This window comes from Anolis sagrei, chromosome Y, assembly GCF_037176765.1.
Source record: "Anolis sagrei isolate rAnoSag1 chromosome Y, rAnoSag1.mat, whole genome shotgun sequence".
NCBI classification, from domain to species: domain Eukaryota; kingdom Metazoa; phylum Chordata; class Lepidosauria; order Squamata; family Dactyloidae; genus Anolis; species Anolis sagrei.
The window spans coordinates 71549691-71566539 of record NC_090035.1 but is presented as its reverse complement, the minus strand read 5'-3'; the positions used below and the strand labels follow the sequence as shown (position 1 = coordinate 71566539).

General features: G+C 43.0%; 1 protein-coding gene across 1 annotated transcript in view; it reads left to right on the top strand.

The window, feature by feature from the left end:
- LOC132780102 (cytochrome P450 2F5-like) overlaps positions 1 to 15061 on the top strand; it is a 15667-nt gene extending 606 nt beyond the window's left edge. Inside the window, exons 2-9 of the mRNA XM_067461343.1 lie at positions 3637 to 3799; positions 4181 to 4330; positions 5529 to 5689; positions 6608 to 6784; positions 7989 to 8130; positions 9761 to 9948; positions 12242 to 12383; positions 14873 to 15061. Coding sequence (XP_067317444.1) covers positions 3637 to 3799; positions 4181 to 4330; positions 5529 to 5689; positions 6608 to 6784; positions 7989 to 8130; positions 9761 to 9948; positions 12242 to 12383; positions 14873 to 15054 — 1305 coding nt within the window. The 3' untranslated portion in view covers positions 15055 to 15061. The remainder of the gene's footprint in view (positions 1 to 3636; positions 3800 to 4180; positions 4331 to 5528; positions 5690 to 6607; positions 6785 to 7988; positions 8131 to 9760; positions 9949 to 12241; positions 12384 to 14872) is intronic.
- Positions 15062 to 16849: the final 1788 nt, after the last annotated feature.

The following is a 16849-nucleotide window of genomic DNA, read 5'->3' as shown; positions in this document are numbered from 1 at the left end:
ATGTTGCAGAGCACCCTTTGGACCTCACCCAATCTCATATTCGCCAGATGTCCTCATTTGACAGGCACAGCCCTAGTTAATCCTCATCATCCTACTTTTCCAGCTGTGCTTAAAATGTCCCAGTTTCTCTCTCCTTCTCTATGTTGAGATCTGGGAGATTGGCTTGGGGTTGAGGTAAGAAGCCATGATTATTTCCACCATCCCAGGAATAAGGTCTTCTGCTTTCTGCTTAGCATCTCAATACCTCTTTTGGTGAACTGTTGCCTGCTCCAGGTGGTATTATAAACCTATTGCCTTTGACCAGTGGTTCTCAACCTGTGGGTCCCCAGATGTTTTGGCCTTCCATTCCCAGAAATGCTAACAGCTGGTAAACTGGCTGGGATTTCTGGGAGTTGTAGGCCAAAACACTGGGGACCCATAGGTTAAGAACCACTGCCTTTGACTATGTTTAATGTTTCTCCATTTGGTGGAACGGGTAAACATTATTATTTCTTTTATCTTTATTTATTTATTTATTTTTAATTTTGACTGTCCTGGCCCATTCTGCACTGAGGGTACTCACACTCTGGAGTCCATGCACAAACCAGGTAGTAGGCTACAAGATGCTTTGCAAATCTAGATGATGAGTTGCACCGGGACTGTGGTGCAGCTAGCTGGGAGTCAGCTGCATTAAGATCACTACTGACCGAAAGGTCATGAGTTCGAAGCCAGCCCAGGGCGGAGTGAGCTTCCGACCAATTTGTGTAGATTGCTGTTGACCATTGCAGCCCGAAAGGCAGTTGCATCTGTCAAGTAGGAAATTTAGGTACCACTTCTGCGGGGAGGCTAATTTAACTAATTTATGAGGCCATAAAAATCTCCAGCAAGCATGCAAAGAATGAGGAAGTACTTCATCAGTGTCACAAATAGACAATGAAGCAACAGCTCCCCTGGTTGCCAGAATATCCTCATGAAAAGCTGGAATGTTAAATAGCCTCTTTGTCTGTCTATATATGTTGTATGTCTATGACATTGAATGTTTGCCATGTGTATGTACATTGTAATCCGCCCTGAGTCCCCTGTGGGGTGAAAAGAGTAGAATATAAATACTGTAAATAAATAAATAATAAATCCTTTGTACAGTGAGCCTTCCATATTAACGGGGATTAAGTAAAGGTAAACGTTTTCCCCTGACATTAAGTCCAGTCGTGTCCAACTCTGGGGGTTGGTGCTCATCTCCATTTCTAAGCCGAAGAGCCGGCATTGTCCATAGACACCTCCAAAGTCATGTGGCCAGCATGACTGCATAGAGCCCCTTTACCTTCCTGCCGAAGCAGTACCTATTGATCTACTCACATTTGCATGTTTTCGAATTGCTTGGTTGGCACAAGCTGGGCCTAACAGCAGGAGCTCACCCCACTCCCCAGAATCAAACTACTGACCTTTCAGTCAGCAAGTTCAGCAGCTCAGCAGTTTAACCTGCTGCAATACTGAGGGCTTTGGTATATTGTTAGCTGTTTTAATTTTAACTGTTGCAAACCTCCTTGAAAAAGGGGAAAGGTGGAGTATATTTAATTGTAATCATGGAAATAAGAATGGAAACACACAATAGAAATGAGAGGGTTCCTGAGCACATGTGGTGAGTACAATGCTGAATAACCACAATGTCTCCACCATTGGCATTCAGATCAGCTTCAAATCGGCTGAAACTTGGAAGAGGAAGAGGAGGAAGAAAAAGGATTCCATAGCATTCAACTATGGTACTTAAAGTGATGCCTAATTTCATTCATTCTATAGTACAGGAATTAATGCAGTCAGATATCATTAGACACATCCCTAGCTTGGCTGTTCTTGCTCTTTAATAACCTATGTGGATTAAGACTGTCTTAATCCTCAGGCCTTGTTCTTGTATGGGATGGAACCGCAGTTGGATGACTCAGTATTACCCAAGAAGCAATTAGTTCTGACTGAGAACAATTAGTACATGTATTAAACAACACTTGGGGCCATGAAATCTGATATAGGCATATTAATAACAGATTAAGTTAAGTGTCTGAGTTCACAAAAGCATCATGTCAGAACAATTTGGCGTATTACTCCCTACTTTTTTTGCTCTCAGACCATGCTTATAGTAGAAAGGAAAATCTTGCTTCCTTGTGTCTACTCCAGTCACTCCTTAAATCTGCCAGATCTGTCATCATCAACATTATTTCTGGGCACCACAATTACAGGGAGATGTTGACAAGCTGGAATGTGTCTAGAGAAGGGCGACTAAAATGATCAAGGGTCTGGAGAACAAGCCCTATGAGGAGCAACTTAAAGAGCTGGGCATGTTTAGCCTGCAGAAGAGAAGGCTGAAAGGAGACATGATGAGGGCCGTGGATCAAGATGTGAGGAAGTCATAGGAAGGAGGGAGCAAACTTGTTTTCTGCTGCCCTGGAGACTAGGAACGCAGAACAATGGCTTCAAACTACTTGAAATGAGATTCCACTTGGACTTTAGGAACAACTTCCTGACTGTGAGAGCTGTTCAGCAGTGGAACTCTCTGCCCCAGAGTGTGGTGGTGGCTCCTTCTTGGGAGGCTTTTAAACAGAGGCTGGATGGCCATCTGTTGGGGTGCTTTGAATGCAATTTTCCTGCTTCTTGGCAGGGGGTTGGACTGGATAGCCCATGAGGTTTCTTCCAACTCTATGATTCTATGATTCTATTTGTGTACCTGGAGCAATTGAGTAAAAAAGCACGGGGTTGTCCTATTAGTCTCACTGTTGGGTTTACACTTTTGAGTTTTGTAGACCTAACTTTGGAACCACTCATAGATCTCTGTCACCTTCATTCAGCCTTGGTCACACAGTCTTCCATTTGTGGTTATTCCCATTGTTTTCCAGATTTCAACAGAGCTCGCCAAGGTGTTCAGAACCTTGGATAGCTCCATCTGCAATATAGTTCCAGTGGCTTCACTGATATGGAAGCCATCAGCCACTCTAAATTTATTTTATTATTTATTTATTTACAGTATTTACATTCCGTACTTCACACCCATCAGGGGACTCAGGGCTGATTACAATGCACATATACATGGCAAACATTCAATGACAATTAGACATACAACATATATAGACAGGTATAGAGGCAATTTAACATTCCAGCTTTTCCGGTTTCATGAGGGTATGCTCGATTCTGGCCACAAGGGGAGCTGTCCCTTCACCATCCACTCGTGACACTGAGTCCTTGATGGAGTACTTCCTCATTCTTTTGCATGCTGCTGGAAGGCTTTATGGTGTCGTAAATTAATTAAATTTCGGTACATAAAGCGGTACTGAAATTTCCTACTTGACAGGTGCAACTATCTTTCAGGCTGCATAGGTCAACTGCAAACTAGACTATTAATGGCCAGGAGCTCACTCCCGACCTGGGCTGGTTTTGAATGCATGACCTCTCAGTCAGTAGTGATTTAATGCAGCTGGCTACTAACTAGCTGCGCCACAGCCCAGTCTTAAATCATGTCCTTAATTTTCCCATGGTCGTTAATCCCAAGGAAGTTAAATCTGATGTCCCATCCCATACCCTCACTGTTCATGTCAATGGGTTTAGCACTATAATCTCCCATGGTTCCAGCATCAAAGTCCCACATATCTCTTTCATACACATTTTCTGCAGCTCAGCAAGCAATATGGACCAGTCTACACCATCCACTTGGGTTCACTTCCATGTGTGGTCTTGTGTGGCTACCAAGCGGTGAAGGAGGCCTTGGTGGACCAAGCTGACGACTTCAGTGATCGTGGGGATTTCCCTGTGTTCTACCGCTTCACCCAGGGCAATGGTAAGAGCAAAACACTCCCTCTGTTATGTTTTCAATATCTATATGCACTTTTATCCGGAAGTTTTTAGCCTTTGGGCAAATCCACCACATATGATAAAAGGTGAATGTTTGAAAGGATGACACATTAAGCAAGTTTATTATCTGCTGCTCTGGAAAACAGGAAGAGCTGTTCAACATTTTGATGGCCATCAGTCAGGAGTGCTTTGGTTGTGTGTTCCTGCATAGCAGAATAAGGGTGGACTGGATGTCCCTTGGGGTCTCTTCCAACTCGATTCTATGATAAATTCACTCCAGAAAGAAATGTGCTCAGCTGAGATGCACCCATCTATTCACCCCCATGCCACACCATTGAGGCTAATGAGCTATTTTCACTTTCTCCAGGCATTGCCTTTTCCAATGGGGAGAAATGGAAGATCCTGCGTCGCTTTGCCCTGCATACCCTGAAGAATTTTGGGATGGGGAAAAGCAGCATTGAGGCCCGGATACAAGAAGAGGCCCAGTGTCTTGTTCAGGAGTTTCAGAAAACTGGTGGTGAGTCCCATTTTCGGAGCAGATTTTAGGGCTCGCAGGTAGAGCTGTCTGATACCAAGAAGGGCCAGAGAACTACAGTGCCTTTAACTAGGAGAGAGGGCAACTCTCTCATAGTTAAAGGCTAGGAGAGAGTCACCCCTTGACCAGGGCCCACTTTGACCAGGGCCCACTTTGACCAGGGACCACTCTCCAACATTAGTACCAAAAGGGTAACAAATCAGTTTTTGGTCAACTTTAGATTCGATTTGGTTATTTGGGTTGCTGATTCAGAAAATTGCATTGGATAGACCACCTCAGTTCTAATTTCTGATTAAAAAAAAAACATGCCATCTAATAGTCGCCAACTGCTCACCCACAGAATACCATATTTAATAATTTAGTGGTGATTTTGCAATTTTCTGAATCAGCACCCCAAATGACCCTAGGGACAGGCCTAAAAAATGGAGTACAGGACCCAGGAAACTGCCCCTAATGGTTTTAATAATAGTAATAATAACTTTGGAGGGCTAATCAGGGTCTTACAAAGGGCCACTTTCCCATTACAACTCTTGTGTTTGGCAATGGGAACTAATAATAATATTATTAATAATAGTTACTTTGGAGGACTAAACAGTGTCTTACAAAGGGCTGCTTTCCCATTATAACTCTTGCGTTTGGCAATGGGAGCTTATTATTATTATTATTATTATTATTATTATTATTATTATTACTTTGGGAAACTAAAGAGGGTCTTACAAAGGGCTGCTTTCCCATTACAACTGATGTGTGGCAATGGGAGCTAACAACAACAACAACAACAACAACAACAACTTTGGGGGACTCTCTTTCTCTCTCTCACTCCCTTGCACATGCTGACAGGTGAGTCTTCTCCACCCTGGCCTGGGAAATGCTGGCGAGGGCAATGTGCTGATGTCTCCTTCCTTCCTTCTCTCTCTCTTTCTCTCTCTCTCCTCTAACCAGTGTTTGCACCCCCCCAGTGCATGCGCAGTTGCAATTTTCCCCTCATGTCTCGCGGACCTTATTTGAGGGCTCATGGCCCACCCGTGGATCACGGCTCATGGGTTAGGAACCACTAGTCTAGTGGTTTCAACATTGAACTACTACTCCCCACTCAATCTTGGAAACTCCAAATAGTGCTTGAAGGAAGCATTACTTTGGTACCCCCCAAAGCAACTCTTTCTCCACCTTTCCCTCATAGGAACACCCTTCAACCCCATCAACCTGGTCTGCCGAGCTGTTTCCAACGTCATCTGTGCCGTGGTTTTTGGCAACCGCTTCGACTACAAAGATGCTGACTTCCTTAGGCTCCTGGATCACTTTAATGAGAACTTTCAGATCATGAGTTCCTTCTGGGGTGAGGCAAGTAAAGGACCCACGGAGTAGGCACAAGAGCAAGGGATCATCCATGAGGCACTCTCTGATCTTATTTTATCCCACCCTATGGAATCTTGGAGTCTGTAGTTTGCTGATACACTCAGCATCTCTAGCTGAGAACTCTTCCATAAGATGTTGACATGCCAATAGACTATAAGCTGTCCACTCCCATGGCACTTAATGGCACAGGACTCCCAGGCCCCATCTACACTGCCAAATAATTTAGTTTCTGAATCCAGATTATCTGCTTTGAACTGGATTATATGACAATGTAGGCTCAAATAATCCAGTTCAAAGCAGATCATTTGGATTCAGAAACTGGAAACTGGATTATATGTCAGTGTAGATCCAGCCCCAGTCAGCATAGCCAGGAGGTTCTGGGATTTGTAGTCCTTCCACATCCAAAAATGAATGGCCAAGTTCTACTTTCTCCTGTGACACTTGAACAAGTGTCTCAGGAGAAATTAATGCAATTTGCTGGTCAACTTGCTTCTTATAAGCCATGACTTCAGACAGTTGTTTCTGCTTCAGCAGCATCTCTTATCTTCATTTACATTTCATTCATTGCAATAACACTTACTCGTTAGCATGGTCATGATGCAAGAGAGAAGAGAAAGAAAAAGACAGAACAAAGGGCATCTTCTACGTTTATACCCCACTGTTAGCAGCTCATTAATTCAGAGTCCAGCCTACTAGTCTATTGCAACATGTTCCTTGTCTATTCTACACATGCTTCATAATTTTCCAAAGATTAACTCTTTCACAGCTAGCAGCATAGACATTTTAAGCTTGTACAATATATATTGACATTACACCAATAGAGGAGCAGAATGATAGTACTACTTCCCAAAAGGAACCTATCATGATTTTATTGCTCTGATATCATCACTGCCTTTTCTCCAGCTCTACAACATTTTCCCTGGAGTGATGGACCTCCTCCCTGGACCCCACCAACAAATCTTCCAGAACTTTGAGAAACTTCGGCACTTCATCACTGAGCGCATCCGCTGGCACCAGAAAGATCTAGATCCAGAGGCCCCACGAGATTTCATCGACTGCTTTCTTATCCGCATGGAGGAGGTATGGCTTCTTAACTTTCTTCTGCCTAATAAGACAGACAATTTGAGTCACACACCACCACTGAGGACATGATCCACAGTCCAGTTCCCCCACATCCCCAAAGAAAAAAGCTTCCCATCCAACCCTTTCTGTAATGGAAAAAACTAATTATAATTGCGGCTTTGTCTATGTTTATTAATGTTGATATTATGGCAAGGACAGGCAGGAGTTGGGTACATATGATAGGTCAATGTGTCACCATGCAGTAGAAATGTACCCATTTTAGAGTGGCTAGCAAGAAAAAGGGGGCGGAGCTAGCTGAGAAGGAAAGAAGGAACATTTTAGAAATGAGTCAGTCTCTAGCCAGGGGAGCTAGAGTGAAGGGGTTCCTAGTTTAAGTTTGAGTCTTCAATTGTTATACTGAAGTGATAAAGGGACCACTTTGAATCAGTCTCTAGTCTGGGAGCTAGAGAAAAGAAGATCCTTGTATAAGATTGTGCCTTTAGTTGTGGTACTGAAGTAATAAGAGACTATTTTGAGTCTAAGTCCTCAGTCAGGTGGAACTGAGAGACAGAGACTACTTTTGAGACTTTTGATGGAAAGGAGTGACTACAGAATATAAAATACCCAGTCGGAAGGCCGAGACGGAACTACACTTGAAAGTGAAGGAAGTTACCTAAACAAGTTGACATAAGTTAAACTGTTCTGAAAATTATATAATATCAGTTTTATGTATTCTCAAGAGTAAAGTACTATGTAACAAATACACTTTATGTGCACAAGAATTCATAAATAAACATTTCTTTGTTTCAACTAATATATTAAAGTCTCGTATCAAGTTACAGGACTGAAGTTACTTTTCTGAAAGTTGGCTGGAGATTATATTGATGTAACCTGTGAGGAGAAGTTGTAACCTACAGTATCAGGTTACACATCAAAGAAACTTATACAGACATTTAAAATTAAATCCTGTATATATAAAAAAAAAGTGACACAGAGACAGAGATAGCATATTTCATGGTGGGAACCACAAGTTGCTGAGTTTCTGTGAGGTTTAATCTTCTCTCTCCCCTTTATCAGCATTCTTGCCTTGTGCATACGTACACATATAGGTTTAACGGTGGCAGAAGGTGGCAGAAATATAATATTTTTAAAAGGTAGAAGTTCCCCCTCTTGCCAGGAAGGGTTCGTTGGCTTTCCACTTTCCAATTTGGTTCTCTTTCAGGAAAAGCAAGACCCGCTGAGCTATTTTAATAAGGAGACATTGGTGATGACCACACACAACCTGTTCTTTGGAGGCACAGAGACAACCAGTACGACTCTCCGGTACAGCTTCCTCATTCTCATGAAATACCCTGACGTGGCTGGTAAGGGTGAAAGGAAGCACATGGAGCATGTATGGGACATGGGTAAAAAGTCATAATTGAATGTGGCAGTCAACAAAATCAATGCAATTCTGGACTGCATCAACAGGAGCATAGTCTAGATCAGTGGTTTCCAACCTATAGTCTATGGACCACCAGTGGTCCACAAGAACTAAAATATGGTCCGCGGCTTCACCATTACTACACCATTGCAATGAGAGTGATTGATCTCATGAAACCCTCCTATAGTCCCAAGGCTTATTAAATATGGGTTTCTGTGGGTTAGCAGATAGCGACTACTGAATGGCATATGTTCTGTATCGGAAATTAGAGCTGATGAGGTCTATCCAATGCAATTTTCAGTGTAGGGACACACATATAAAATGCAAAAGACCTGTGGCTCTGTTGCAGAAGACCAGCATTGCCTATGAAAACTCCCAGGTTCAGGTTCAAGCATTTTTATCTGAGGCTGGAAGACAGTCGCACTCCCCCTGAAGACGCAGGTTCGCAGTTTGGGTGTGATCCTGGACTCATCGCTGAGCCTGGAACCCCAGGTTTCGGCGGTGACCAGGGGAACATTCGCACAGTTAAAACTCGTGCGCCAACTGCGACCGTACCTTGGGAAGTCTGACTTGGCCACGGTAGTCCACGCTCTGGTTACATCCCGTCTTGATTATTGCAACGCTCTCTACGTGGGGTTGCCTTTGAAGACGGCCCGGAAGCTCCAATTAGTCCAACGGGCGGCAGCCATGATACTAACAGGAGCGGAGCGCAGGGAGCACACAACTCCTCTGCTGCAACAGCTCCACTGGCTGCCGATTTGCTACCGGGCTCAATTCAAAGTGCTGGCGTTGGCCTTTAAAGCCCTAAACGGTTCTGGCCCAACCTACCTATCCGAACGTATCTCTGCCTATCAGCCCACCAGGACCCTAAGATCTTCTGGGGAGGCCCTGCTCTCTATCCCGCCTGCTTCACAGGTGTGGCTGGCGGGGACGAGAGACAGGGCCTTTTCTGTGGTGGCCCCTCGGCTTTGGAATGCCCTTCCCATGGAGGTAAGATTAGCCCCCTCGCTGATGGTGTTTCGAAAAAGATTGAAGACCTGGATGTTCGAACAGGCATTCGGTTAATTCGGTACAATGAACTGATGACTAAAGGATTGGTAATATGGACGATGAAATTGGATTATGATTTTAGTTAAGAGATGCATTGGATTATTATTGACGGGTCAATATTGTGTATTGTGTATGTTGTTTTTATGGTTTTAAACTGAATATTGTTGTTTGTTGTACTGTTGTAAACCGCGTTGAGTCGCCAATTTAGGCTGAGAAACGGCGGTATACAAGCACAGTAATAAATAAATTCTAAACTGCTGCCAGACCATGCAGATCAAAAGTGGGGGACATGAGGTCCCAGGGCCAAATCTAACCTTCTTGAGTTGCCTTGATTTTCACGCTCCCTTTCCATCAATGAATTGCCTCCCAATAGTTGCATGTTTTCTCTCATTTTGTTGTCAAAGACCGAATTGTTCCAATTGCTCTCAGCGGATCTGGAATTTCCCTTCCAGGGGGAAATATGAGCCTTGTCCCACTGAGAAGGACACAGACTACATCAGATCCTGTCTTCCTTCCCACAGTTCGCGTCCATCAGGAGATTGACCGAGTGATTGGCACCAACCGTGCTCCGTGTCTCGCTGACCGTAAAAGCATGCCATACACGGATGCTGTCCTCTATGAGATCCAGCGCTTCATCTCCATTTTGCCCATGGGACTCCCACGGGCCGTGACCCGGGACACACCTTTCAGGGAATTCCTGCTTCCAAAGGTAGGGAGAAAACCCTCAAACCTCACCTCGTTTCTAAAGCTGTCATTTATGAGCCCAAACATGGCTTTGACAGCCGACAGCCTTTCATGTTCCTTTGTGTTTGGTGCTCCCTATGTAGGCTTGCCTATAGTTGCATGGTAAACAGTAGACTCCTGCAGAGGTGAGAGGATCCCTCTTGTCCTTTGCTGAAAGTAGCATTTGTTGGATTTTCTTAGTGGGTCTGTAGATAGTTTGTAGGTTGCATTTCTTCCTCATGTTCCCTATGCGGTCAGTAGGCATGGGCAATCCATGGTTCTAAATCACTCTAAAGTACTTACAAAACTAGGGGGTGCTGGTGCTTTGATTCTACAGCGTTGCTAAAGTTCTGGTGATGAAAGTTCGGACAGGTAAGTTACGCTGAACCATTTCCGACTCACTTCCCGAGTCGTTACAAAAATGGGGGAAAAGGCTTTGGAAGGGCAAAGGGACTTCCCGTTTTTAAAAATGCTTCAATATCACTTCAAAAAGGTAATTGTAACGAAATTATTATGAGCAACGAGTTATCCGATGCAACTCTATCCATGCCTATGATTCAATTCATCTTGGAGGAGGTGAAACTGGATTCTTTAGTCAGCAAAGAGCAATTAACAAATCCATCCATTAAACTGTCTAAAAATCTACTCCTGGTTTTTAAGAAAGCAGGCATTTTTAATGTAAAGCAATGAAGTGGGGGAACAACCTCTTTAACATAAGAAAGGCTGTTCCTTGAGGTTCCCAGAAAAAGAAATTCGCCTTTTTCTTCCCTGCCAAACAAAGGGTGATCTTTGGATTATGGACAAGTCAAGGCCCACAAAAATAGTCTTGGGAATCTGACTTTGACCTTACACTTGCACTTTGCCAGTCTGTGTCTTAATCATTGCAAGGGCTGCATTTTAGGGAATCTACTTTTGTTAATATTTACATAAACAAACTGCTGAGAAATAGGGATTGTTCAACAATGTTATGAGGACAATGTCCAAAAATATCCTTGGGCAAAAAAAAAAAACTTGGTAGAATTTGTTCTCAAAACAAGGTAACGGCGCTCCATGCAGTCATGCCGGCCACATGATCTTGGAGGTGTCTACGGACAATGCCGGCTCTTCAGCTTAGAAATGGAGATGAGCACCACCACCCCAGAGTTGGACATGGAAAAACCTTTACCTCTCAAAACAAAAGCACATCTGTTTCTTTTCTGTTGGTTATATCTTATGGCCTTTTACTTCTTCTATCTCCTTCACAAAGACCAAGTATGCCCATTTTATCCCTCAGACCAAATTATTAGAAGTTTTAGCCCCCCAAAATGTGTAGAAATTAACTACAACAGGCATTTCATAATGTGTTGTTTTATATCCTTTCCTTTAACCGTTTAAAATGCAATATCATTAACTGCTTTTTAAAATAACATGTGTGTCCAGTTAATTTTAACCCACAAACTTTAAATTTAATTTTATGACTTTTGCATTTTACTGGGTTGCTGTGAGTTTTCCGAACTGTATGGCTATGTTCCAGAAGCATTCTCTCCTGACATTTCACTCACATCTATGGCAGGCATCCTCAAAGGTTGTGAGGTCTGTTGGAAACTAGGACAACTGGGATTTATATATTTGTGGCATGTCCATGGAGGAAGAAAAAGATCTTGCCTGCTCAAGGCAAGTGTAAATGTTGCAATTGGCCACCTTGATTAGCATTGAATGGCCTTGCAGCTTCAAAGCCTGGCTGCTTCCTGCCTGGGGGAATCTTTTGTTGGGAGGTATTAGCTGGCCCTGATTGTTTCTTGTCAGGAATGACCCTGTTTTTTGAGTGTTGCCATTTATTTACTGTTCTGATTTTAGAGGGGTTTTAAATATTGTTGGCCAGATTGTGCTCATTTTCAGAGTTTCCTCCTTTCTGTTGAAATTGTCCACATGCTTGTGGATTTCAATGGCTTCTCTGTGTAGTATGACATGATGGTTGTTGGAGTGGTCCAGGACAGAAAATAAAGAACAACACCAAAAAAAAAAAAAACAGAGGAATTCCTGACAAGAATCCATCAGGGCCAGCTAACACCTCCCAACAAAGGATTCCCCCAGGCAGGAATCAGACAGACTTTGAAGCTACAAGGCCATTCAATGCTAATCAAGGTGGCCAATTGCAACATTCACACTTGCCTCAAGCAGACAATAGTTCTCACCCTCAACCTTCCACTTGCCTGGTATCCAACAGATCTTCACCTCGAGCAAGTAACAAATAAACCATTGTTGTTGTTGTGTTGTTGTTATATAATTCCTTTCCTCAGGGTACCAATGTCATCCCCCTGCTGAGTTCGGTGCACTACGACCCCACACAGTTCAAAGATCCAATGTCCTTCAACCCAGACCATTTCTTGGATGAGAAAAACGCATTCAAAAATACGGATGCATTCATGCCATTTGCTCCAGGTAGGGAAGGTTAAGGGTTTGGGGACAGTATCACAGATACAATCAGTTTTAAACCTTGATTTTAAAATCGTGGCATGTGTGTTTAATCCTTGTTCTGTGTATTTTAGTATGTCATTTATAGAAATACATTTTAATATGTGTATTTTATAGAATTTTGGCAATGATTATATGTTTTTGCTGTGTTGTGACCCTCCTTGAACCACAAGGAGAGGCAGATAAGAGATCAAATTATTATTATTATTATTATTATTATTATTATTATTATTCGAACTCTTGCCTCCGTTTTGAGCTCAGGAGCAAGTTGCCTTATGAATATATGCGTCTACAAAGCTGCCAAACCCAGATCAGATTAGAAGAAAGCAGCATGTCCTACGACCTCCAGACCAATTAAATTCTTAACCCAGAGGTCAGCCCAGAATAGAAAACTTTTGGAAGAAAGTCAGGCTCAGCGTTTGGCAATACTCCAGGAGAGGGGGCTCTAAAAATAAAAGGACCCTAAAGACATAGCAAAATATATCCCCATTCAACTTCATATAAAAATAGCCAGAAGCAGTAGGTGAAAAATTTCACTCCAACTCTAAGGGAATATAAGGATAACTGGGTGACCTGAGATACTCACAACAGTCCATTGGTCAAGATTGTTCACCTCTCACATCCCACATGGTCTGTCTACTTCTTTTTGAAAGCTTGCCATAATCTAGAGACTGTAGACCAAAGGTCTAAGTCACTTTGACTAAATATTGTAGGAAAAACATTTTGGACCACAAAAACTGCATGACTGCTCTTTTGTTGAATGGCCACATGTCAGGTATGCATTAACTGTACCTTTCTGACATCAACAGAGGGTGACCTTTGGAGTCCTCTCCAACCCTAAAATCAATGTAAATGAGTTATTCCCAGCCTTTTCACACTCTGAACTCCCAAATCAGCCCTTTTTTAGTTTTTCTTTAGAGGTTTGGGTCAAGTGAGGCAGAACTTGTAAGAGAAATTTTGACAGATTACAACTCCCAGAATACCCAAACAGCATGGCCATACTGCTATGAGGATTCTACATATTGCATTCTTATAGATTGTGGATTCCAGTGTTCCAGTAGCATTGTCTCCTGACGTTTCACCTGCACCTGAAGCAAGTGGAGTGAGCGTGTGCGTGTGTATGAGTGTGTATGTGTATGTATGGGTGTGTGTGTGTGTGTGTATATATATACACACACACACACACACACACACACACACATACACTAGCTGTACCTGCCACACGTTGCTGTGGCCAACCTTCCCTCCCTCTTTCCTTCATTCCCTCCCTCTTTCCTTCCTTCCCTCTTTTTCTTTCCCTTCTTCTTCCTCCCTTCTCTACCTGTTTCTTTTCTTGCTTCCTTTCTCTTTGGTTCCATCCTTTCTTGTCTCTTTCCTTCCTTCCCTCCCTCTTTCTCTTTTTCGTTCCTTCTCTCCTTCCTTCCCTCTTTCACTTTTTTATTTCATTCTCTCCCTCCTCTCCTTCCTTCCTTCTCTACCCTTCTTTCTTTCCTTCTTTATCCTTCCCTCCTTCTTTCCCTCCTTCTCTCCTTCCTTCCTTCTCTCCTTCCCTTTCTCTCCCTCCTTCTCTCCTTCCTTCCTTCTCTACCCTTCTTTCTTTCCTTCCTTCTCTTCTTCCCTTTTTCTTTCCCTCCTTATCTCCTTCCTTCCTTCTCAATCCTTATTTTTTCCTTCCTTCTCTCCTTCCCCCTTCTTCTCTCCCTCCTTCCTTCTCTTCCTTTCTTTTTCCTTCTTTCTCTCCTTCTTTCCTTCTCTCCCTCCTTCTCTTCTTCCTTCCTTCCTTCCTTCCTTCCTTCCTCCCTCCTTTCTGTGTATGTGTTTTGTGTGTGTGTATGCATATATGTGTGTATATATGTGATTTTGCGCATGTGTTGTAATGTTGTTGTTTTTTTGCTTCTTGGCTTTTTAAGTCCCTTCTGCTGTGTTTTTCAGTGTTTTTATGAGTGATGGCCACTTGTTGGCCTGATAGGTGTATTGTGTCCAAATTTGGTGTCAATTTGTCCAGTGGTTTTTGAGTTCTGTTAATCCCACAAATGAACATTACATTTTTATTTAGATGATAGATATAGATAGATAGATAGATAGATTGATAGATTGATAGATATGAATGGAAATACCCCTTGTGTGTTTAAAGCAAGTGTGAATGTTGCAATTTGCAAGTTTGAATAGCATTGAGTAGCCATGAAGCTGCAAAGTCATTCAGTGAGGGTCTCTGCATAGAAGTAGCCTGACTTCGGTTGCCTGGAGACATCCTCTGGGAGGTATTAATCGTCACTAGATGGTTAGCTGTCTGGAGTTCTGCTGTTTCTGGAGTTCTGGCGTTCATTATTTATTGTCTTGATTCTGGTGGGGGTTTTTTTAGTACTGCTAATAAGATTTTGTTCACTTTTATTATTTACTCCTGTTGAAATTGCTTACATGATTGCTTTCACACATTCTCTGCCCTCCTCCTGCAGGGAAACGGATCTGCCTGGGCGCTGGCTTGGCCCGGATGGAGATCTTCCTCTTCCTCACCACCATCCTCCAACACTTCTCCCTCCAACCACTGGTTGCTCCTGCAGAGATTGACCTGACACCGCAATGCACAGGCCTGGGCAACGTCCCTCGTCCATTCCAGTTCCGTGTCCTCCCTCGCTAACTCCGGATGGGAACCCCAAGTCCCTACATTTCACTACCAGGCACCTCAAGACATCCAAAACCTGAAATTGAACCTGAGAAGCCCAATGTTACCAATGGTGTCTGACTCTTCAAGCCAGAAGTCTCCTTGTGTCAAACCTTGAAAAGGCACCCTGGTTTTGCATCACGTTTTGCACCCCATATACTGTATGCATATATCTTTAGTTCCCCTGTAGTCACCCTCCAACCTAAAAGATTGAAAGTAATACCTCTCCAAATGATTTGTCTTCCCGCATTTAGCAATTTTCAAAGATATTTGTCAAAAAAAGAAATACTCAGTTACAGATATGGGATTTGTATTTTAACTCACAGAGGAAGACTTTTTTTTCTCATCCCAAGTTCCTTGGATTTTATTCCTGAGCAAGATCACAGTAAAGACAATAAAAAGCCAAAGCAAATGGGGGTATTTTCTCATTCCAGTTTGCCAGGATGGAGTGAGAATAATATGTAGTCCATTTTCTGCTCCTTAGCAATCCTTCTCTGCATCAGATTTTGTAGAAATTAGGACAAGGGGGGCTACAGCTCCCAGAATTCGAAGGAAATCAGATTCCCACTAATTCACCATTTCTCAACCTTGGGTCGAGACACCTGTAGGGGATCGCGAGGAGGTGTCAGAGGGGTCAACAAAGACCATCAGAAAACACAGCATTTTCTGTTGTCACGGGGATTCTGTGTGGGAAGTTTGGCCCAATTCTATCGTTGGTTGGGTTCAGAATACTCTTTGAATGTAGGTGAACTATAAATCCCAGCAACTATGACTCCCAAATGTCAAGGTCTATTTTCCCCAAAAACCACCAGTGTTCACATTTGGGCATATTGAGCATTTGTGCCAAGTTTAGTCCAGATCCATCATTGTTTGAGTCCAGTGCTCTCTGGAAGTAGGTGAACTACAACTCCCAAACTCAAGGTCAATGCCCACCAAACCCTTCCAGTATTTTCTTTTGGTCATGGGAGTTCTGTGTGCTAAGTTTGGTTCAATTCCATCATTGGTGGAGTTCAAAATGCTCTTTGATTGTAGGTGAACTATAAATCTCAGCAACTACAACTCCCAAATGACAAAATCAATTTTTTTTAGTGATGGCCACTCCTTGGGTTATCAGGCGTTGTGTGGCCAAATTTTGTGGCAATTAGTCCAGCGGATTTTGATTATGATGTCACTCAAAATGAACAGAGCATTCATATATATATATATATATATATATATATATATATATGTATGTATATAATAAAGGTGAAAGTTTGTATGCGGCGGACAAAAGTGTGGCGGTGCGACGGGAGGAGTATGTGCCAGCGTTTTGATTGGCCAGCCTGAAAGTTCCAACATTCGGATTGGCTGCCGCAGTGGTGCTATTTGCATATGGTCTCTGATTGGCCAGCTTCAATAGGAGCCCCTGGTGGTGAAAAGAGTTCATGGAAGAAACGGGGACATGAGAAGGAAATTTGCATATGGTCTCTGATAGGCCAGCATCAATTCCAAGATTCCGAGATGAGAGGAAAGGAAAGAGAGGAAAGGAAAGGCCAGAGGGGGCTGAGTCAGAACATTACCATTACAGACCACACTTGGCACACAGAGCCCCCATGACCCACTCTACATCCTACTGCAGTTTGGAGGACTATGAACCATGGATGATGGGACTTGCGGTACCATCACTCACATTCTGAGACCGCTGTTAACCTCATCCAATGACTGATCAGGACCAAACTTCGCACAGAGACCTCTCATGCCCCACTTTACATCCTGGTGTGGTTTGGCCGGG